The sequence below is a fragment of the Dipodomys spectabilis genome, unplaced genomic scaffold (genome assembly GCF_019054845.1).
Source record: "Dipodomys spectabilis isolate Male_0828 unplaced genomic scaffold, ASM1905484v1 ptg000006l, whole genome shotgun sequence".
NCBI lineage: Eukaryota > Metazoa > Chordata > Mammalia > Rodentia > Heteromyidae > Dipodomys > Dipodomys spectabilis.
Genome location: NW_024870683.1, coordinates 8,248,111 through 8,272,070, shown reverse-complemented (window position 1 = coordinate 8,272,070; position 23,960 = coordinate 8,248,111). Strand labels below are relative to the sequence as shown.

General features: G+C 39.2%; 1 protein-coding gene across 1 annotated transcript in view; it reads right to left on the bottom strand.

Annotated features, from left to right (window-relative positions):
* Melk (maternal embryonic leucine zipper kinase) overlaps positions 1-23,960 on the bottom strand; it is an 83,622-nt gene that overhangs the window by 38,359 nt on the left and 21,303 nt on the right. The window contains exons 8-10 of the mRNA XM_042696263.1: positions 20,608-20,706; positions 3,406-3,474; positions 1,622-1,720 (exon numbers count right to left, since the gene is read on the bottom strand). Coding sequence (XP_042552197.1) covers positions 1,622-1,720; positions 3,406-3,474; positions 20,608-20,706 — 267 coding nt within the window. The remainder of the gene's footprint in view (positions 1-1,621; positions 1,721-3,405; positions 3,475-20,607; positions 20,707-23,960) is intronic.

Genomic DNA, 23,960 nt, shown 5'->3' with positions numbered 1-23,960 from the left:
AGATAGTATATAAAAGAAAAACAAAGTGAATATGACATTTTAAGGAAATTTAAGTAACAGTACTTGTATACTTGTTGCCAAAGAGACAATTTAGTTTTTCAAGCAAAAATAACATTTTAGAAAACTTGCATCTGCCACTATGAAATCAATGGCTTTCCAATACTTAATATGGGTTCTTTTGTTTGTTAGTATTATATATTTGTGTTACGACCTGGAAGATTTACACAACACAATGAACAAGTACTTTCCAAATCACATGTTACAAAGAAAATTAGTTAATGGATAGACTATGGATTTTATAAGTTTATGTTTTCAGATTTTGCATGCAACTAATCCTTAAGAAAACAAACTTGTCAAGTTTTAATGATTTATCTAAAATACTTCTCCTTTTTCCTATTATATATCTGCATGTGGGTAAATATTATTCATGTTTGAATCAAAGTAACATCAAAACAGACAATGAAAAAGCAACTGACTATATAGGTATCTTCTACCAAACCAGATCTCAAAGAAAGTTTTAGCCAGCCATAGTGAGTGATAGCTATAATCCCAGCTTCTTAGGAGGTAGAGATCAAAAGAAATGTAACTCAGAGACAGACCAGGTAAAAACAGTCGGCAAAACACCACCTTTTCTTCTTCTTCTCTCTCTCAGTACTATGGTTTAAATCAGGGCCCCAACCTTGCTAAGATGTTCTAAAACTAAACACTCAAACAACAAGATATCATCTCAGCAAATAATCCAGGTATAGCAGTACGTGCCTGTGATCAAAGCTAAACAGCAAGCAGTTCAAGGCCTGGGGGAGGTGGGGTGGGGGCAGCAGACAGAAAAATGCAAGACTATCTGAAAAATAAAGCAAAAACTGGGCTGGGCTGGCTGGGCTGGGCTGGGCTGTAATTGTGGCTCTAGTAGTAGAGTACCTGTCTAAAAAGCTTGAGGTGAAGTTCCCAATACCAACAAAACCAGAAGTTTGAGAAGATAGAAAACATGCCACTTTTTTGCTAACTTTATTTTCAAATAAATTTATTTATGGTATGTAGCAGGTTTACTACTACTACTTTACTTTTTTTTTTGGAGCTCAAGCTGGCCCTGAACTTGAAATCTCCCAAGTTTGAGAATTATAAGTGTATACCACCATAGCTAGCCTTTACTAAATTAATAAATATTAAGTGTTTAAAAGGGTCCTTAGACTAAAATGTGTGAGGTTTAAAATAATGTCCTGACTAATCAGGCAAGCAAAATTGATTAAATCTACATTTTACTGATGAATGAATGAGTTTAGCAAATTTAAGTCACTTGCTCAAGATTCTCAGAGAGTCTTCTTGTTCACAATCCCAACTAAACATGAAACACTGGGAGCTTTTAAAAGTACTCATGTAAGTGTTCCAGGATGAGAACAGGCATTGCTTTTTAAGATCCCAGGTGATTCTCCTGTGGCTTAGGTAAAGCAACTACTTACTGTCCTAGAGATTAACAATCAAGTATATGATTAGTTCTAAATCTTCCAAACACCAATCTGATGAGTAAATCTACAAAATGCATTTTTGTCTACATTTAGACCATATCACTGTAGGTCACATCAAGTTTTAGAAAGAAAGTTTTACTGGATTTCATTTTACTTACAGGATTCTTACTTTGCCATTCCACAGGACAGTTGTAATCTTGCATGATCCAGGGATGGTTTAACAGATTTCTCATAGAAATCCGTTTCTTTGGGTCCACCTAGTGGTCATTAAGAAGAAGCTAGAGATTAACATTTCAAATACACAACAGAACATCTTCCCCACTAAGAACCCAAAATGCACCAAAACAGATGTAAACTTTATCATCACAAAAACGCTGTCAAAGACCTTAAAATAGCCTTGGAATAAATTCTTTCAAAAAGGTAATAGGGGCAAGAAAACTATAGCAACCAACACAGGCTTGGAAGATAAATGTTTAACAAACATGAACTTCATTGGTATGGACATTATTCATGAAGTTCAGTCAATCTATTGTATGATGTAATAGTCTTTTTGCTGGAAAACCTATTCACAGGAAATATTCACCAATTTAATATTCAAGCAGCCACCATGCAGGGCATTCATCCTGAATATGCAATCTCTACCTCCAATGAGCTTACAATCACATAGAACAAGTTGAAAAGCATACCTTTCTTTTCCATTTGTACTTTTCAAATGTGAGGAGAGAAAAATTAATCAACAAAGATTAAGTTTTTTGGAGTCAAGAAGAAAGAGTGAGGCATTTTCAATCTCATTATGGAGATTTGGTGGTCTGGCCCTACTTAATCAAGGTGGGTGAGCCTGAGGTAAAGTTTGAATAAAAAGAAGAGAAAGCTTAATAGATGGAAAAACTGCAAGATATTCTGAATACATAATGAACAAAAAACTGCTCTAAAAAGGTACTTATATTTTCAAAGTGTTTCTTATCAATCTCATTTCATACTTACAACATTACCATTTTATAGGTAGTAGGTACGCTGATTGTTAAGGTAGATACCTAGACTCCAGAATTCCTTCCTTTCACCCTCATTCCACTGACTGAGTCATTCTCAAAATATGGCCCTAAGATTAAGAGCATCGCAACATCTTGGAGCTTGTGTGAAATACAAATACTCAGTCATGCCCCAGAGTTCTATTGAAAGACAATCTGGAGAGAGGGAGTCTAGCAAGCTGTGTTTTAACAACCATCTAACCATCTGGCAATTTGGGGCACATGCTAGTTTGAGAAAGGCCCAATCAATTAGACATCAACTCATTCATTATCTATTTTACACCTAATGTGCAAGAATGGGAACAAGAAAGGATAGAGAGTAGAATAAGCCAGTTAGAGAAAATAGACAATGCTCAAGACAAAGTAAAAAAAATTCATATTCACAAAGATATTGTCCTGATCTAAAAGAAAAACAGGTTTACATCATAATTAAGAGAGGATTTAGTAGAGAATATTTTCAAGATACATACATGGAAACCTTTTCAAGCTAACAGATAATAGTCAAATAAAAGGTCCATAAATACCTTAAAGGTTGGATCAAATAAGCCAAGCACGGTGGCCTAAACCTGTAATCCTATCGACTTTATAGGCAGAGATTGGGAGATAAGGTTCAAGGCCAGCCCAGTATAAAAATTCATGAGACTCCATCTCAATCAATGGCTGAGCACAGTGGGCCACATCTATCTTCCCAGTTATAAGGGAAGCACTTTGACTGGGAGGAGGTATCTCTAACCCTAGTGTCACAGGGAAGCACAAGTAAGATCGCAGCCCAAGCCAGCTTGGACATAAAATAACCAAAGTAAACAGAGGTACACTTTGCCTTGCAAACTTAAGGTCAATCCCCAATACCGCCAAAAAAAAGTTGGACCAAACTAATAACAGCAGATTTCTATGACTTAAATAACAAAGTTTACCTGTAACATCTGTTGAAGCAGCAGAATGCTACTAGGAGAGAGCCACTTGGGAACATCATATTTCCCTCTCTACCAAAAAAGCAAAGAAAATATTTAAGAGATTTAGGTTTAACCAACTTTGAGACAAATTTCTAAGGTATAATGTGCTAGAAATTTAATTCTAAGTTTGATGACTTCACCTAACAATAAGATTCAGTTAATGTTTGTTATAATAATAAATCCACTACCTAAAAGAAAAAAAAATCCAGTAACCTAAATCCTACAATTATCTCTAAGTTGTCCTTATATCAGGGAAGGACTAAAGCACAGAGAAACTAATAGTGTAAAACATAAATGTTACAGGGCTTAGGAATACATAGTATGATTACATGGACAGCATATGTATGTACATATATCACTATATTCAGTTTGTATTACCAACACACACTGGAGTTTATAATTCACAGCAATTGCCAGTTGGCACATGAAGCAGTATAAAAGTATATTTAGTATCAGGATAAGACTGTGGTTAAGGTTGTGGTTAAAAACATAAGATTCATAATGGAGAATTCACAATCATTGCGATATACTGATAAAAGCACCTTTCTAAGTGAAATACAGTTTTGGAGTATAGAGGAGACAGGAGACAATGTCTACAACCTACTGTACTAAAATTATGGTCACTACACCATTAACCAAAGATAAAACCAGGCCATTGTTAAGTCCTAATGCATACTAAAATACTCTTTTACGGAGCCTGCCACACACTCTCCCTTTTCTTCCCAATTCAGAGGAAATGATACAATAATTTCTCATAGCAGGTATCAAATTTAACAATGCAAGGATAACAAGGTAATTATTTCAGAAAAATTAAGGCTGAACTGTACTTCACAGTATACACCAAAATTAACTTCATCCAAATTAAATGCAAATATGAAACCATAAAAATACTTAAAGCAGGGCTGGGAAGGTGGTTCAGCGGTAGAGTGCTTGCCTTGCATGCATGAGGCCCTGGGTTCGATTCCTCAGCACCACATAAGCAGAAAAAAATTAGCTTTGAGATGAAGAGCTGAGGGACAGCACCCAGGCCCATAGATCAGGCCCATGACTGGACCCAAAAAAAAAAAAAAAAAAATACTTAAAGCAAGGATGATTATTTTTGGACTTTTTCTATACGTGACCACAAACCAAAACTATAAAAACATGACTAAATTAAAACTTGACATTTCTGTATTGCAAAACACCACCAGATTAACAATAAATTGAAGAAAACCACTTTCTGCCTAAATGACAAATAATAATAATAACAACAACAACAACAACAACATACTTGAATCACATTTATTTTATTTTTGGGTACGGTCATGGGGCCTGAACTCTGGGCCTGGGCGCTGTCCCTCAGCTCTTCAGCTCAAGGCTAGCGCTCTACCACTGGAGCCACAGCGCCACCTCCGGCTTTTTTCTTTTTGCTTATGTGGTGCTGAGGAATCAAACCCAGGGCCTCAAGCATGCAAGGCAAGCACTTTACCACTGAGCCACCTTCTGATCACGTTTTAAAAAGGTTTTGCCAGGCACTGGTGGCTCATGCCTATAATCCTAGCTACATAGGAGGCTGAGATCTGAGGATCGTAATTCAAAGCCAGCCTTGGCAGGAAAGTCCAGAAGACTCTCCAATTAAACACCAGAAAACCGCAAGTGGTGCTGTGTGACTCAAGTGGTAGAGCACTTGCTTTGAGCTAAAGAGCTCAGGGACAACGCCCAGGCCCAGAGTTCAAGCCCCATGACCGACAAAAAAAAAAGTCTTACATCATTAAAATGGCACTACTGCCACCAAACTTTGTTTCACATTTCTCCCCATCTCAATAAATAGCAACAGTACTCGACCAGTTAATCAGGCAAAAAATATGAATTAACTAACTACCTTTCTCTCACATACCATATTCATCAATGTTTAGTTGCTCTATGTTCAAACTATATCCAGAATCACTCATCATTACCTGTCCAATAAGCTCATACAAACCACTAGCATCTCTCAAGCAGCTTGCTGCAAAAAGTTTTTAACTTGTCTCCCAGATTCTAGACCTATCCCCCGAAGTCTAGTTTCACAACTACCCATGTTCTTTTAAAACATTGAGTCATCATGTTACTTCACTATGCAAAACTCTCCAATGGCTCCTCACCTCAGAATGAAACTCAAATTTCTTACCTTGACTCCAAGGCCCTTTGTGGTCTGTGCCTCTACATCTACTCAAGTCCTCGCTACTCTCAAATTCACCTCACTCTCCCCTACCTCAACAAACTACAGTCAGGTATGAAAGATAATCTTGCCTCAGGGTCTTGTTCATTCAGCCTGTCAGCTCTTGGCATATATAGGGCAGAGTTTGTGCTTCCTCAGACCTCCACTTAAATACCACTGGAATCTCCCTTAGCCACGTTTATAATCATACCCCCACAACCATTCCTAATGTGCCTTATAGTCCTTATTACCTTATCTTTTTCACGGTCCTTATTACTTCTGTCATATTTTGTTTTCTGCCTCACTACACTCAAATATAAGCTCCTTAATCAGAGATTTTTTGCTATTTTATTCACCTAGAACACTGACCCTCATATGTAAAATGTGCTCAATTAATGTTTTTTAGTAAGTGAATGAATGAGATTAAGAGCATATATTCCCAAAGAAAATGAGCCAAGACCATGCCAACCAATTCCCAAGTAAGAGCTTTTAAGTGGGAAAATGAATGACAGGAATATAAATCAGTTCCTGTCCAGGGTTTGGAAAACTAATGGGAGGGCGAACAGAAGGAAAAGACGGGTGAATATGATCAAAATACTTTATAGACCTGAGTGAAAATGGAAAAATGAGCCTTATTGAAATTGATTTGGGAAGGGGAGAGGAGATGAGGAGGACAGAGGCGGAGAGTTTGATCAAGGTACAATGTACATATATGGAAATATCTAAATGAAATCTCTTTGTACAATAATTGATAATAATAAAAAATGTGAAGAAGCCTAGCAGCAGTGGCTCACACCTTTAATTCTAGTTATTCTAGGCTATGATCTGAGAATCACAGCTCACCATGAAATTGTTATTGCCAACTAACTAGTAAAAAGCTTGAAGTAGAGGTATGGCTCAAGTGGTAGAGCACCAGCTGGAAGTGAAGAGTCCAAGTGAAAGCACAAGGCCATGAGTTCAAGCTCTAGTTCCACAAAGAAAACAAAAGTGAAGAAAAAAAAATTTTTAACAATTAATAAAAATGAAAATATGACTTAAAGTAAATTTAAACTAAAAACATGACATCACTTGTCTATCAAGATGACAGACTCTTTCCTTTTTGTTTTTGTGGTTGGGTTTTTTTGTTTTGTTTTGTTTTTTGCTTTGTTTTGTTTTCTCTTTTTTTGGGGGGAGGTAGGGGTCCAGTCATGGGGCCTGAACTCTGGGCCTGGGCACTGTCCCTCAGCTCTTCAGCTCAAGGCTAGCGCTCTACCACTTGAGCCACACAACACCAACTTCTGGCTTTTTTCTTTTTGCTTATGTGGTGCTGAGGAATCGAACCCAGGGCCTCATGCATGCAAGGCAAGTGCTCTACCACTGAGCTACCTTCCCAGCCCCTTTGTTTTGTTTTTTTGAGATGGGTTTCACTATGTGTCTAGACTGGCCCTGAACTTCTAGACTCAAGTAATCCTGCTTCAACTTCCCAAGTAGCTGGAACTTCAGGTTCATAACATTATATCTGGCTTTCAAACTGACAATCATTAAAGAAAAATATAGTTAAGAGTTCAGTCAGGCGCTGATAGCTCACGCCTATAATCCTAGCTACTCAGGAGGCTGAGATCTGACTGAGGATCACGGTTCAAAGCCAGCCCAGGCAGGAAAAGTCCCTGATACTCTCATCTCCAATAAACCACTCAGAAAACTGGAAGTGGTGCTGCAGCTCAAGTGGTAAAACACTAGCCTTGAGCTGAAAAGCTGAGGGACAGCAAGCACCAAGGCCCAAGCACCAAGGCCCAGAGTTCAAGCCCCACAACTGACAGAAAAAAAAAAAAAAGAATTCAGGATCTGGAGTGCATACACACGCACATACATGCACGCGCGCGCGCACATACACACACACACACACAATTCGAGGTACATATATAAACTTGTCTGAAGATTCATTGCAGATATCTAGTAAGTGCATTTAAAATTATATATCCTTGATTTAGCAGCTCATTTCTAGTAATTTATCCTAACCAAATAATTTGGCATACAAAAATGTAAATAACAGAACTGTTGATAACACAATTAAAAATTGTGGAATTCTTCAGAGGCTCTCCTCAAGTGGTAGAGCACTAGCCTTGAGCAAAAAAGCTTAGGGACAGCATCAGGCCCTGAGTTCATACCCCAGGACTGGCACCAAAAAAATAAAAAGTATAAAAATTGCACATTCAATGATTTAATACAGATAAAACACTCAGCAGACTATGACACAAAAGCTAAGGGACAATGACCAGGCCCTGAGTTTAATCCCTAGTACTTGAACAACAACAACAACAAAAAAATTAGCCATACAACCTCCTAAAGTAAACCTACTTACCTTTCCTTTTTGCACACAACACTTTTGTAGAGTACCGTCCACAAGCAAGCCATGAAACCCAGGACTCAACACTGTCCTGACATTCTCAGCTTCATTCTTTGCACTGGGTTAACAGCAGAAAGAACATCCAGAGCTGACTTCTGCTGCCAGGCATAACCCAACTGCTTATTTGGGCACAGTACTTTTTAAATGCACAGAATATGAGTATACATATTCCATGTTGTGAAATAGGCAGGAATTATTAACCGTATTACACAAATGAAGAAACTAAGACATTTCAGAGAAGATTAAACATTTATTCCATGTTACAAGATATTGCTTTTCATTTGTCCCATTAGCAACTCTGGGATTCTCTGTAGACATTTTGATTGTCACAACTTTGGGGTTACTATGTGTAAAGGTCATGAAATGCTGCTCAAGTCCCTCCAATGCCCAAAATGTACAAATACAATGCCTGTCATCCCCCCATAACAAAGAATCATCTGATCCAAAATGTCAACAACAAAGGGAGGTTGAAAAACACTATTATAGAGCAGAAACCACTTTAGAAACAGGACCAGAAAAGTGATATAATACTTTTTCTACCATGTTGTACTAGAAGATCTAAGGAATCTGACAAGTAGACAAAGGCTAATTAGAGGCTCAAGCCTAAAATCCTAATCTCAGGAGGCTGAAATCTGAGGATCACAGTTTGAAGCCAGCCCAGGCAAGAAAGTCTGTGCAACTTTTATCTCCAATTAACCAACAAAAAGAAAGAGCAAGAAATGGAGCTGTGTTTCAAATGGTAGAGTGCCAGCCTTGAGCAAAAAGAGCTCAGGGACAACATCCAGGCCCTGAGTGCAAGCTCCAGGAACAGCACATATAAACAAGGTCTCTAGAATAGATGCTAGGGAAAAATTCTGCTGGAGAAGATCATCTCCACAAATGAGCTTGTGTGTCGACCAAGCTGTGTCCCTTAACCCTTGTTTCTGTTCAATCTTTACAGAGAATTCTTGCCTCCTTCCCTTGATACTAAGGTTTTTTGTTTTTTGGGTTTTTTTTTTTTTTTGGTCCAGTTGTGGGCCTGAACTCTGGGCTTGTGCGCTGTCCCTCAGCTCTTCACCTCAAGGCTAGCACTCTACAACTTGAGCCACAGCGCCATTTCCAGCTTTTTGTTTTTCCTGTTTATGTGGTGCTGAGGAATCGAACCCAGGGCCTCATGCATACAAGGCAAGCACTCTACCACTGAGCCACCTTCCCAGCCCCAATACTAAGGTTTGAATACAAGTCTTCATGCTTGCTCAACTTGCTTACTCAACTTGTTTTCTACTTCTTGAGCCATGCCGCTAGCCCTACTTTTTTGTGGTCATTTTGGAGATAACCTGTGATAGCTTCATACAATAATCATCTGGATCTCAGCCTCCTGAGTTCCTAGGATGACAAGTGTGTGCCACCAGCAAATTCTTGTTTCTTTATTTAAAGGAAAATTACCTTGTAAATGAGAGCAAGAACAAGAGCAGGTAAAAGCCAAGTAGGGGGCAGGGGAAAGATCTGTGGGCTAAGCAAGATAATTCTAGGGATTCTAGTGGGCATGAAATGTTCATTCTCCATATGGCTGTAAGAAAGGCAAGCAATTTCCCCAAACACATAATCATAGTACTACCATTACCTCTGTAACTGTATAAATCTCAGACACCTTGCTCAATTCTTTAAAATTATAAATAACAACTCAAAGAAGCAATTTTACTTTCAAGCCACTCAATTTCATTTACTAATTATTTATACGCCTCTATATATTGTACACCAAAACTGGAGTATGGTCATGCTTGCCTCTGAATAGTGATAGATAGCAAATGAATATAGGTAACATTAATAAGATCAATCCTTAATCTATTAGTAACCATGCTGGAAATTGCAGTTGAGCATTTTCGTTAAAATAGTCAACAAATGCAAAAGATAAACGACATCTGACTCTTAAACAAGAGTTACATACAGTGTGTCAGACACTGCTGGGTTTTTCAATCAAGCCAAGAACCAAGGGAAATGTTATTCCCAAGTGAGGAATTTTAGAACATTCTAGGCAAAGATACATACTGCATGCAAGTGATACGACACCTTAATTAGATTCAACCAGCAGACTGTATTACACTGTGACTCGGAACAATAGTTCTGAGCCAAGATTACAATAAATTTCAAAATCTATAATGTGTGAAATTAAATTTCACAATAATGCATAAAAGTCCTAATTTGAATCAATTTTCAACTTGCAAATACATGAAAAACTAAAAAATGAAATTCAGAGTAGGAGAAACAAAGAATATACAGTGTTAATAAATAATATTAATTAGGGAAGCCAAATCTCTACTGAGCAGGAATTAGACATTTTCTACTATATTCATTCTACTGCAAAAATACTAGATTTGCCAAAAAAAATTATATTAAAGTTTGGATCTAACATCTGCACTTAGGATTTAACACTTTTATATTAAAGTAAGCTCCTATCCCAAAAGTACTAATTCAAGACCCACTAATACATTCAAATAGATATATTGGTGAAACATTATTCATACACTTACATATTAAAATAATGTCTTATGAATATGAATATGACATTGCAGTAAATGCAAATGAAAACAAACAATATAGCAGTTTAAGGCATGTATAAGTAAAAATATTGCAAAACTTAGGGTTAATTTAGTACATCAGGAACATCAAGAGGATAATAGCTCAATTTCATTAGAGTATGAGGAGTTGCTTATTTTATCTGTGGATAAGACAACAGAAGTCTTAATTAGACTAAAAGACAAATCAAAACACCTAGGGGTGGTCTTATTTTATTGTTTTTCTTTTCCTGCAGTTTTTATGCTTTGATTTAAACAAAAATAAAATGTATACATGAGCAGTCTATTCATTTTTTTCACCATGCAGCTTAGCATTGGAAATGGCAACTCTGATGACTTCAGTGGCTTTGAGCTTTTAGAGAAAACATCAGCAATCTCAACATAGTATGATTCTAGCTCTTGGCACTGTGAATTAGGAAGTTCTGAAGACAGTGGGCAGCAAGTGCTTTGTTTTCTTATTTTTACTCATAACCAGTGTTGCCCATCAAGCTCCAACCCCTGAATCTTCTCTGAACCCCGTTAACAACACTTCTTGGTTTCTTTAAGTTATGCTTAAGTCTGACATATTTGTCTGATGGTGACAGATTATCTCTGGGTCCTCTTTTTGACAATCTCAACTTCACAAAGGTTTTAAAAGTGACTGCCATATCCACTGACAGCACCAAGAAAGAATTTCATTTTTAAACCAATATCTTAGATTGGAGATATTTAAGGAATATAAAAATGTCCCAATACTTAGGCATGTGCTTTGATTCACCCCTATAATTCTAACTACTAAGGAAGCTGAGATCTAAAGATCTCAGTTGGAGGGGGCTGGGAATGTGGCTCAGTGGTAGAGCGCTTGCCTTGCATGCCTGAGGCCCTGGGTTCGATTCCCCAGCACCACATAAGCAAAAAGAAAAAAGCCAGAAGTGGGGCTGTGGCTCAAGTGGTAGAGCGCTAGCCTTGAGCTGAAGAGCTGAGGGACAGTGCCCAGGCCCAGAATTCAGGCCCCACGACCGGACCCAAAACAAAATAAAATAAAAAAGATCTCAGTTGAAAGTCAGCCTGGACAGGAAAGTCTGTGAGACTCATATGTCCAATTAACCATCAAAAAGACAAAATGAAACAGTGGTTCAAGTGGTAGAACATTAGCCTTGAACATAAAAGCTCGGGGACAGTGCAGAGGCTTGAGTTTAAGTCCCAGGACTAGCATCAAAAAGCAAAAAAGGGCTGGGAAGGTGGTTCAGTGGTAGAGCGCTTGCCTTGCATGCATGAGGCCCTGGATTCGATTCCCCAGCACCACATAAGCAAAAAGAAAAAAAGCCAGAAGTGGCACTGTGGCTTAAGAGCTCTAGCCTTGAGCTGAAGAGCTGAGGGATGGGGCCCAGGCCCAGAGTTCAGGCCCCACGACTGGACTCCCCCCAAAAAACAAACAAACAAAAAAAGAATATTCATGTCAGTAAATATTTAATTTTTCTCTAAGTAATAATGTGCAAAGGCTACAAAGATATATAACATACAAACTTCAGAAAGTTTTATAACTTTGAGTGTGGAGAACAAAGAAATAGAGAAAAAAATACAATAAAAGCTAGCAACAAACCAGTAGTTCACACCTATAATTCTAGCTACTCAGGAGGCTGAAATCTGAGTATCACAATTCAAAGCCAGCCCATGCAGGAAAGCCTGTGATACTTTCTTTTGTATTTTTTTTTTTTTGGTCAAGGTGATGTACAGAGGGTTACAGTTATATAAGTAATTAAATTTGTTGTCAAACTTGTTACCCTTTCCCTCATTTTTATCCTACTTTCCCTTCCCCATACCCTAACTGCCCCCCAAGTTGTACAGATCATTTCTAACATATTGTCTTGTGTATATCACTGTTGCATTGGTTCCCCCCTTGTCCTTTGTCTCATCATTCTGTTGTTCCCCTTCCCTTCCCTAATTCAAACAAATGTATATACAATACCAGATTACCAGGATCAAATACAAAGACAACAGGGATACACGGGGAAAGAATATACAAAATCAACAAAAAAAAAAATCACATAGTACATTAAAAACAACAACAAACAAAAACCTCTTGTGTCCATGTCTTGGAGTTCATTTCACTTAGTATACACCCTATGTATATAGCTATTGAGCTATTCTGCTCATCTGCTAAGATTATCCTAGATATACACTAATTATTGCAAATAAGGGAAACCGTGGAACCTATCTTTCTTTGGGTTTGGCTTTCTTCACTTAATATGATTTTTCCAAGTCTATGATATTTTTATTTCCAGTTAACCATCAAAAAGCTGTGGCTCAAGTGGTAGAGTACCAGCCTTAAGTGAAAAAGCTAAGCACCAGCACCCAGATTCTAAGTTCAAGAGCCAGGACCAGCACCAAGGAAAAAAGGGGGGGGGAGGGGTTGGGAATGGGTTTAGTGATAGAATTCTTGCTTAGCATGCATGAAGCCTTGGGTTCAAGTCCTCAATACCACATAAACAGAAAAAAGCTGGAAGTGGCACTGTAGCTCAAGTAATAGAGCACAGAGAGGCTCAAGGACAAAGCCCGGGCCCTGAGTTCAAGCCCTAGGACTGGCAAAAAAAAAAAAAAAAAAAGGTCTGGTATATGAGTCTTATAAAGCCTAAAAAATAATTTGATATATGATGGGACAGACATGGATGCTTCTTGTCATTGCCCATGGCTTTCTGTCTGTATTGGTAGTTTTATATGCTACAAATATACAAATGGTCGTTGGCATAAAAAGTGTTCTCCACCCCTGTATAAGACACAAAAAACAAGGATGCACATTTTTACCTCATCTAGTCACTGTAGTAATGAAGTCCTAGCCAAAGAATTACACAAAAGACAAGTAAAACCATTATGTGATTTGAAATTTGAGAGTTACAAAATGACCAAGAATGAAATTTCCTTTCCATCTCTCTCTCTTTGATTTTTTGAACACTAATAGAAATCAAACCCTTTGAGTATGCTAGGCTTTACCACCAGGCTACATCCCAGCCCCTTGCATTCTACCCATTTTACAAATGAAGAAACCAAGACACAGAGGTCAAGTAATTTGCCAAAGTTTACAAAAAGAAAGTAGAAATTCTCAATTTAAAAAATATCAGTGATGGGGCTGGGAAGGTGGCTCAGTGGTAGAGCGCTTGCCTCGCATGCATGAGGCCCTGGGTTCGATTCCTCAGCACCACATAAGCAAAAGGAAAAAAAGCCGGAAGTGGCGCTGTGGCTCAAGTGGTAGAGCACTAGCCTTGAGCTGAAGAGCTGAGGGACAGCGCCCAGGCCCAGAGTTCAGGCCCCACGACCAGAACCAAAAATAAAAATAAAAAATATCAGTGAGCTAGGCACTGATGGCTCACGCCTGTAATACTAGCTACTCAGGAGGCTGAGATTGGGGGATTGCAGTTCCAAGCCAGCCCAGACAGAAAAGTCCCCATGGGACTCTTATTTCCAATAAACTACTCAAAAAAAAAAAAAAAAAAAAGCCAGAAGAAGCCTCTTCAACTACAGGTGCTGGGAAAACTGGGCAGCCACATGCAGAAAACTAAAAGTGGACCCCAGCCTGTCACCGTGCACTAACATCAACTCAAAATGGATTAAAGACCTTAACATGAAACCTGAAACTCTGAAACTATTGCAGGACAGAGTACGAGAGACACTTGAAGTTATTGGCACAGGCAGGAACTTCCTGAACAGAGTTCCAGGGTCACAAAAAAAAATGGAGAGACTTAACAAATGGGACTACCTTAAAATAAAAGGTTTCTGCACGGCTAAAGACATAGCAACCAAACTAGAAAGACAGCCAACTAACTGGGAAAAAATATTTACCAGCAATATTTCAGACAAAGGGCTAATAGCCAGTATATACAGGGAACTCAAGAAACTAATCCCTCCCAAACCCAACAAACCAATTACTAAATGGGCAAGGGAACTAAAGAGAAGAAGAAATAAAAATGGCAAAGAAACACATGAGGAAATGTTCACCATCCCCAGTTGTAAAAGAAATGCAAATAGAGACAACCCTGAGATATCACCTTACCCCAGTCAGAATGGCCCACATCCACAAGTCAGCCAACGACAAATGCTGGAGGGGATGCAGAGAAAGAGGAACCATATTACATTGCTGGTGGGAATGTACACTTATACAACCACTTTGGAAAGCAGTCTGGAGGGTCCTCAGAAAGCTAAATATAGACCTCCCAGTCATACCACGCCTAGGCATCTATCCTGAACAACAGGAACCAGGATACAAGGACACATGCTACCTCCATGTTTATTGCAGCACTGTTTACAATAGCCTGGATAATGGAAATGACTCAGATGCCCCACTACAGATGGATCCAAAAATTGTGGTACCTATATACAATGGAATATTATGCAGCCATTAGAAAGGACAAAATAATGGCATTTGCAGGGAAATGGATGGAACTAGAAGAAATCACATTGTGTGAGGTAAGCCAAGAGCAAAGAGACAAATGGCGCCGGGCGCTGGTGGCTCACGCCTGTAATCCTAGCTACTCAGGAGGCTGAGATCTGAGGATCGCGGTTCAAAGCCAGCCCGGGCAGGAGAGACCGTGAGACTCTTCTCTCCAATAAACCACCAGAAAACCGGAAGTGGCGCTGTAGCTCAAGTGGTAGAGCGCTCGCCTTGAGCTGAAGAGCTGAGGGACAGCGCGCCCAGGCCCAGAGTTCAAGCCCCGATATGGAAGAAATAACTGTATTGTCAAAGCTCATAGAACTCATAAACTTTATAGACCTCCATAAAGACAATTTGCCCCATGAAGGTTAGAATGCGTTTGTGACTTTAACTAAGTATCACTATCCCACAATACTATGAAATTTGTGAAATTTATGTAATCCCTTAATCACAATAAAAAAAATTGCTTAAAAAAAAGCCAGAAGTGGCACCATGTTTCAAGTGGTAGAGTGCCAGCCTTGAGCACAAAGAAGCTCAGAGACAGCTCCTAAGCTCTGAGTTCAAGCCCCAGGACCAGCAAAAAGTAAAATAATTAAAAAAAAAAATAATGCTCTAAGAGTTGGAACCACTATTTTTTTTTAAAGTGCCCCAAGTAATTCTATCATACAACTAGCACTGAATACTAGCTCTAAATCTATTTACCTAAGGCTTCCCCCACAGTAAAGGAGTTTATAACACATAGCCAAGGCAAGAGATATCTTAATAAAGATTTAAGTATAAAACAAATAGAAATGGTAAGAAAATAGGATTTCTAAGATTAAACAGTGAAATCCTATGATTATGTGTCTCTACATTCTTCCTAGAATTCTGGGAGTTCTAGGATGTATAATATTCTGTACTATACTAGCTAAGAGATTTGATTAATCTTTTGAGAAACCTGTAAGTTTATAAATTTGACATGGAGTTTCTAAAGAATAAGATATCCTATATTCTTAGGAGAGGCTCACCAAGGGCTTAATAGCTATATGCATACAATCATCAAAATGAACTCCAAGAAATGGAAGAGGTTGTTTTTGTTGGTGGTTGTTTTTGTTTGTTTTTGGTTGTTGTGGGGCTTGAACTCAGGGACTGGAAGCTGTACCTGAGCTCTTTTGCTCTACCACTTTGAGCCATAGCACTACTTACAATTTTTGAGTGTTAAATTGGAGAGAAGAGCCTCACCAGGACTTTTCTGCCCAGCTGGCTTCAAACTGAAATAATCAGTTCTCAGCCTCCTAAGTACCAGGATTATAACCGTGAGCCATGAAAACCCAACTAAACAAGAGGTTTTTTATTGTACTGTTTTGCAGTTCTTTTTTTCTTCTTCCTCTTTCCTTTTTTTTTTTCCTTTGGCTTATTCCCTTCTGTTGCTGTTTTTTATTTCTGTACCCTTTTTCTTGTATATAAGTTTATCTGATTTGTGAAGGGGAAGGGGAGGCGCAGAAACTGTGGTACAAGGGGTGAACCGATTCAGCAGTGAAACTCACTATACACGTTGGAAATGAACTATACAACTTGAGAGTGGAGGGAAGTCAGAGGGAAAATCTGGGAGAGAATGAGGGACAGGGTGACACTGTTCAAAAGGAAATGTACTCATTATCTGACTTATAAAACTGTAACAACTCTATAACAGCTTTAAAATATTTTTTTAAATCTTAAAGAATAAAGTATCCTAATAACTTATAAAAGTAAAATTATTTTTTCAAAACAAGAAACACAGCTCTACCTTACAGAAATGAGTAGCAAAAAGAGGGACGAATTCAAGGGATCAATCTAATACTAGAAAAATGTTACTGAGCTGCCCAAAGACCAAGGCTCTACTTCCCATGTGCAGAAGCTGAAGCTACAGAGCAATCCTAACACTCTCCTCTATATCCTGCTGTTGACACAGAGTGTGACTCCAGGTAGACAGGAACTGCTGTCACAGTCAACAAGCAGGAGCCAGAGCAACTACTACTATCCAGAAAAGCTTACAGGAGACTAGAAAGAATGGTAGGATATTATACAGTCTATTTTGGCTAAATCTCATGACTCTAGGAAGCTGACTTCCAGTTCCATGCCCATCTACCTCCACTTTCAAGGACAAATAGGAATACAGTACACATAGCTCCCAAGGCAGTGCTAACAGCTACTGCTAATATTACTTAATGTTAACCTTGTAGAATTAGAGTTTCTCAACCTTCAGAGTCAAAACTATTCCATCTCTTCCCCAAATAACTGTCTGTGGTTGAGGCATTAATTTTAAAGGCTTTTACAGTATTTAACACAGAAAAGTAAGATAATTAAACAAAAACTAGATTAGAAGCATCTGCTTTTTATTCCATGAATAAATTCTGGTGACACAACAAGACTACTCCCTCAAAAAGAGAATAAGAGATAAGAAGGTGAGGTAAGAAGGGAAGCAAAAAAAACTACAGAGAAATCCTGCAAGTAAAAAAAAAAAAAAAAAAAAGGCAGCACAACGTTCCAATTGAGTCCCCAGCTCCCAGACTGGGGAAAGAGAAAGATAAAGACACTTTTACAAGGTAAAACAGATGAGCCTATTGACAGACTGCCAACTTTAACCATAGGAAAAGCTCACACATCCAACAAGTCTTAATCCCAGAACAGGGATCTATGAGGTAGTGGCTGCTCTGCAGTGGGAGACTAGCCTTAGCAAAGGAAAGTATTCTCTCTCTCTCATTCTCAGAGGGAAACAATAAGACACTAACTTGAGAGAATGCCTTTACTTAGAAACAGAGTTACTCTGGAGGTCTGGAATAAGGAGCAATCATGGCTCCAAGAGTTACAGCACACCTTGCCAAAGAACTTGGGTATAAACATATAAATTAATCATAAGAGGTGGCTGAGCAGAATGTCCAACAGCAAATTTTAAACTACAAGAAGTCACACTGTCAGGTTACATGCCAGAAGCAGCAGTTTTGGAGCAATAGAGGCTAGGGATTCCCTGCTGAGTCACACAACAGAAGTGCTGGTGTGATGGCCATTAGAACAACCTACCACAGAGCACAGTTGAGGCTTAAAACACTTGGCAGAGGCCCCACCATAGCAGCTAGGACTCTGATGGCATCGGTATGGCAGTTGAACATGGCTCTCTCTACTCCCTGGTCAGGAGAGAACGCAATCTCCTGAGGTCACAGTGGCAACAGAGCTTTGAATCTGAAGCTTGTCTGTGCAGTACTCACTGTCCAGAGTCTGTCTCCTAGCTCAATGTGCTGACTGCTAAGTAAGACAGACCTTTCCCACCCAACCCTAAATTATGATTTACAAAGTCCCATGTTACTCCTCCCCTGAGAAGTACGTGTGGGTACACGGACGGACGGATGGACACACACACACACACACACACACACACCACACACACACGCCTGAAGCTAAGCACCGGTGACTCATACCTGTAATTCACACACACACACACACACACACACACACACACACACACACACACACACACACACACACACACCACACACACACGCCTGAAGCTAAGCACCGGTGACTCATACCTGTAATTCTAGCTACTCAGGAGGCTGAGATCTAAGGATCAAGGTTCAAAACCAGTCTAGGCAGGAAAGTCCATGAAACTCTTCAAGTAACCACCAGAAAACCAGAAGTGACACTGTGGCTCAAGTGGTAGAGTGCTAGCCTTGAGCTGAAGAGCTGAGGGACAGCATCCAAACCCAGAGTTCAAGCCCCACAAACAACCAAAAAAAAAAAAAAACCTGATGGGCAAAAAATCAGCAAGACCTCATTTCCAATTAACCAGAAAAATGCTGATTGCGGGCATAGATCAAGTGGTAGAGCCCCAGCCATGAACAAGTAAACAAAGCAAGAGTATAAGAATACATGATATTGGAACAAAGACAGACAGACAGACAGACAGATAGATAGATAGATAGAAAAAATCAACTTGAAATGTTTGAAATGAAGGGATCTGCTGATATAACCTTGGTTTGCTATAAAACACAATACAGGGCTGGGAAGGTGGCTCAGTGGTAGAGTGCTTGCCTTGCATGCCTGAAGCCCTGGGTTCAATTCCTCAGCACCACATAAGCAGAAAAAGCCGGAAGTGGTGCTATATAGCTCAAGTGGTCGAGCACTAGCCTTAAGCTGAAGAGCTGAGGGATAGCGCCCAGGCTCAGAGTTCATGCCCATGACTGACAAAAAAAAAAAAAAAAACACAATACAATGCCCTTTTTCTATTGTTTATGTTCTTTTATTAGCATAGTTTGAATATTAACACTTTAAAGGAATTTTACAATTTTCTTTGCTATGTGTGATTTTTCTTATTTTTTTAACCTGAATATACTTCTCATCTCAACTAAAATTACCCTTTTTAAAGTAGACAATTCTGTGGATATTAGTATTAACAAAGTTGTTGAGGCTGGAGCTATAGTTCAGTTATAGAACACATGCTTAGTGTGCACAAGTCCTTGGGTTGAATATGCAGCCCCAAAAAATAAAAATAATTAAGTGGACAACCATCACCACTGCAGAGTTACAGAATGTTTTCATCAGCTCAAAAGAAATCTCATTACCATTAGCAGTCACTCCTTACCACCCATGCATTGCAACCACCTGTTTCTAATATACAGATGATTCTAACAACACTTGTACTATTCTTCTAACTTTTTTTCTATTATAGAACTATTTCAACTCAAGGTCTCACTCTTCTTAGGTAGTTGCTTAAGCCATGACTCTTGCAACAGTAATACTCTTAACTCTCATACCTTAAAGCTATTTTTTTTTTTTGGTTGGCCATGGGACTTGAACTCTGGCCTGGGTACTGTCCCTCAGCTTTTCAGTTCAAGGCTACTGCTCTACTACTTGAGCCACAGCACAACTTCTGGTTTTCTGGTGGTTAATTGAAGAGTCTCACGGACTTTTCTGCCCAGGCTGGCTTTGAACCATGATCCTCAGATCTCAGCCTCCTGAATAACTAGGATTACAGTCATGAGCCACTAGCTCCTGACAAAGCTAAATTTTTACTTTCCCAAACATTTGGAGAAATGAGTATTCTTATTTACCATTACCTTAATAGGAAAATATAGTTTAATACAGCATTTGATGAAGGTATTACTTTTGAATACAAAACAAAAACTCTTACCAGAATAATCATATATGCTTACTTACCTCACTTTGGGACAACCAAAAACATACCCTATATTTTTTTTAATTGAAAACTATGTACAAAAATGCATGTAAGAGCACACCTTGCTAAGTTTTCTAAACTTGAATACAGAGGGGTACCAGTGGCTTGTATATCATCCTAGTTACAATATCAGTGAGACTTACATCTCCAAGTAACCAGCAAAAGAGGAGCCACTTTTGTTCTTGTACCAACCATGAATAAAAGAGCCAAGAGAAAGCTCACAGTCCCAGTATAGGCATCAAAACAAACAAAAAAACTCCCAATATATAACTATAAATATACCCAGATCAAGAAACAGAAGCCACCACCAACTCCCTCTTAACCACTCACACTGTCTTGATTTGTAACAGCACAGATTACATTTGCCTGTGTTTACACTTTATAAATGGAAACATACTTACGCAGCATAGGAAACTTTCACATTGACATTCTACACCTAATAATACTCACCATAATCTTCTTGTACAAAACCATGATATTATCATCATCAAATGGTAGAAACCCACACATAAGTACATAGAAGAGTATGCCCATACTCCAAACATCTGCCTGGGAGGAAAAAAAAAAAATCATTAGAAAATATATAGAAGCTGGGAGAAAGTGGCTTATGCCACTTATGCTACTTAGGACGCTCAGATCTGCAGATCATAGTTCAAAGCTGGCCCAGATAGGAAAGTCCATGAGACTCCTATCTTCAATTAACCACCAAAAAAATTTGTCACAAAAGGAACTGTGGCTCAAGGGGTAAAGCATTTTAGACTTGGGCACAAAAATTCAGGGACAGTGCCTGGACCCTAAATTCAAACCCTAAGACTGTCACAAAAAAAAAAGAATCACAAAATTTTCACAAACCTAGACTAGTACTTAGAGATCATGCCTTTCAACTTGTTCATTCTACAGGCAAGGAACTTGAAGCCCAGAAAGGATGACTTGTCAAAAGTCAATAAATGGGCAGGCCACTTAGGAAAGCATCTTAGCCGGGCGCTGGTGGCTCACGCCTGTAATCCTAGCTACTCAGGAGGCTGAGATCTGAGGATCGTGGTTCAAAGCCAGCCCGGGCAGGAGAGACCGTGAGACTCCTATCTCCAATAAACCACCAGAAAACTGGAAGTGGCGCTGTAGCTCAAGTGGTAGAGCACTCGCCTTGAACTGAAGAGCTGAGGGACAGCGCCCAGGCCCAGAGTTCAAGCCCACGACCGACAAAAAAAAAAAAAAGGAAAGCATCTTGATTTCTGATTCAGTACATTCTAGCTACACACTAATATATGATAGAAGATTATTTCCAGTTAGCTGGGCTAAATTGGGCATAATAAGGAAATGAGGCCAGGTCTCTGATTCTGAAAGGCAATTCTACATGATTACTGAAGGTTTAGGTTATTTATTAGTATATAAACAGATATGGGGATGTCAAAACAAGTCAAAACCATCCTGATGACCTGGAAATGTGACTAGGCTGCATTGTTAAATCCTCTCTATGTACAGAAATCTTAATAATATGCAATGATTGGCTTCTCAAATGTAAGGCTAGAAATTAACCTGCCAGCATAACAGCCTTACAAATCTTAAAATCCAAAAGGAGTTTAACCTTTACATGAGATATCCAGGTGCCCCATGAGTCCCAAGCAATAACTATTTATTCAAGCAGCATTTGGCCTGGGTCAAAATTAGAAATCATAGCTCCCTACTCTCATTTTATTCTTAGGAAAATTTTAAAAAATAAGAGAGATAGTAATTTTTGAAGGGAACAAAATGTGGGCAGTTAAAATAACTTGGGCTACACTGCACATCTAGATAGTACCTAAACTAATAACTGAGGTAATTTAGTCGTCTACAGAATCATACCAAATTACTATAATTCCCTTGTAATACCTCAAGTGAATAATTTTCTTTTTAAGCCAATACCTGATTTTTGTTCCAAGCTATAGATCAGAAATTAACCACTTATGTCTAAGAAAAGTTAATATTTCTTCTATAAATAAAGGCATGATAACATGGTACCCATGAGTAGGACATTAAATTCAAAACAAAGAGGAAGCACAGAAATAACCAAATATCATCTAGGGTCAAGAAAGAGATTACATCTATGGCTATAAACCAAAAAATTAAGAGATGGGGGGCTGGGAAGGTGGCTCAGTGGTAGAGTGCTTGCCTTGCATGCATGAGGCCCTGGGTTCGATTCCTCAGCACCACATAAGCAGAAAAAGCCGGAAGTGGTGCTGTGGCTCAAGTGGTAGGGCGCTAGCCTTGAGCTGAAGAGCTGAGGGACAGTGCCCAGGCCTAGAGTTCAGGCCCCATGACCGACAAAAAAAAAAAATTAAGAGATGGGATATTGTGGCACATGCCTATATTCCTAACTACCGAGGAGGCAGAGATTGGGAAGACTAGCCCAGGCAAAAAGTTAGTGAGATCCAGTTTCTATAAATAATCCTGAGATAAGGGTCCGTGCCTGGGATCTCAGCCACACAGAAAGCATAGGAAAGAAGATAATGATTCAAGGCCTGGGCAAAAAAGTATAAAATCCTATCTTAAAAATAATTCAAAGTCTGGGGAAAAACATAAAGGACTGGGGCTGGGAAGGAGGCTCAGTGGTAGAGCGCTTGCCTTGCATGCATGAGGCCCTGGGTTTGATTCCTCAGTACCACATAAGCAGAATAAGCCGGAAGCAGAGCTTTGGCTCAAGTGGTACAGTGTGAGCCTTGAGCTGAAGAGCTGAGGGACAGTGCCCAGGCCCAGAGTTCAGCCCCCACAAACGACCAAGGGGGAAAAAAAAAAGGAGTGGGTAATAATGTTCAACAAGAAATGTACTCATTGGGCTGGGAAGGTGGCTCAGTGGTAGAGCACTTGCCTTACATGCATGAGGCCCTGGGTTCGATTCCTCAGTACCACATAAGCAGAAGGAAAAAAAAAGCCGGAAGTGGTGCTGTGAAAAGCTGAGGGACAGCACCCAGGCCCAGAGTTCAGGCCCACGACCGGATCCAAAAAAAGAAAAAAAAGAAATGTACTCATTACCTTACTCATGTAACTGAAACCCCTCTATACAGCATCTTTACAATAAAATTAAATTTAAAGAAAACAATTAAAAGTAAAGAGGGTTAAGGATGTTGCGTAAGTGGTAAAGTATCCACAGCCCAAAGCCATGATTTAAAATAAAATTTAAGCTGGGTACCAGTGGCTCATGCCTGTAATCCTAGCTATTCAGGAGGGCTGAGATCTCAGGATCATGATTCAAAGCCATCCCCTGGGCAGGAAAGTCTTATCTCCAATTAATGACCAGAAAACCAGAAGTGGTGCTGTAGCTCAACACTAACTTTGAGCTGAAGAACTGAGGAGCTGAGGGACAGTGCCCAGGCCCAGAGATCAAGGCCCACAACCAAAAACAAAATGAACAGAATAAAATTTAAAAACCTAAAAGATGAAAAAAGTAAGAGTAAGACTCCATAGAATTCTGTGGAGAAAAAGGTATCTACTTGAGAGGAACAATCTACTTAAGAAGAGAAAAATCTACAGAAATCTACTCTTCAGAGTAGAAAAAGTATTCTTTGGGGGCTGGGAAGGTGGATCAGTGGTAGAGCGCTTGCCTTGCATGCCTGAGGCCCTGGGTTCAATTCCTCAGCACCACATAAGCAAAAAAAAAAAAGCTGGAAGTGGCGCTGTGGCTCAAGTGGTAGAGCACTAGCCTTGAGCTGAAGAGCTGAGGGACAGCGCCCAGGCCCAGAGTTCAGGCCCCACAACTGGACCCAAAAAAAAAAAAAAAAAAAGAAAAGAAAAAGTATTCTTTGGGTAACTTATTAGGTACCTTCACT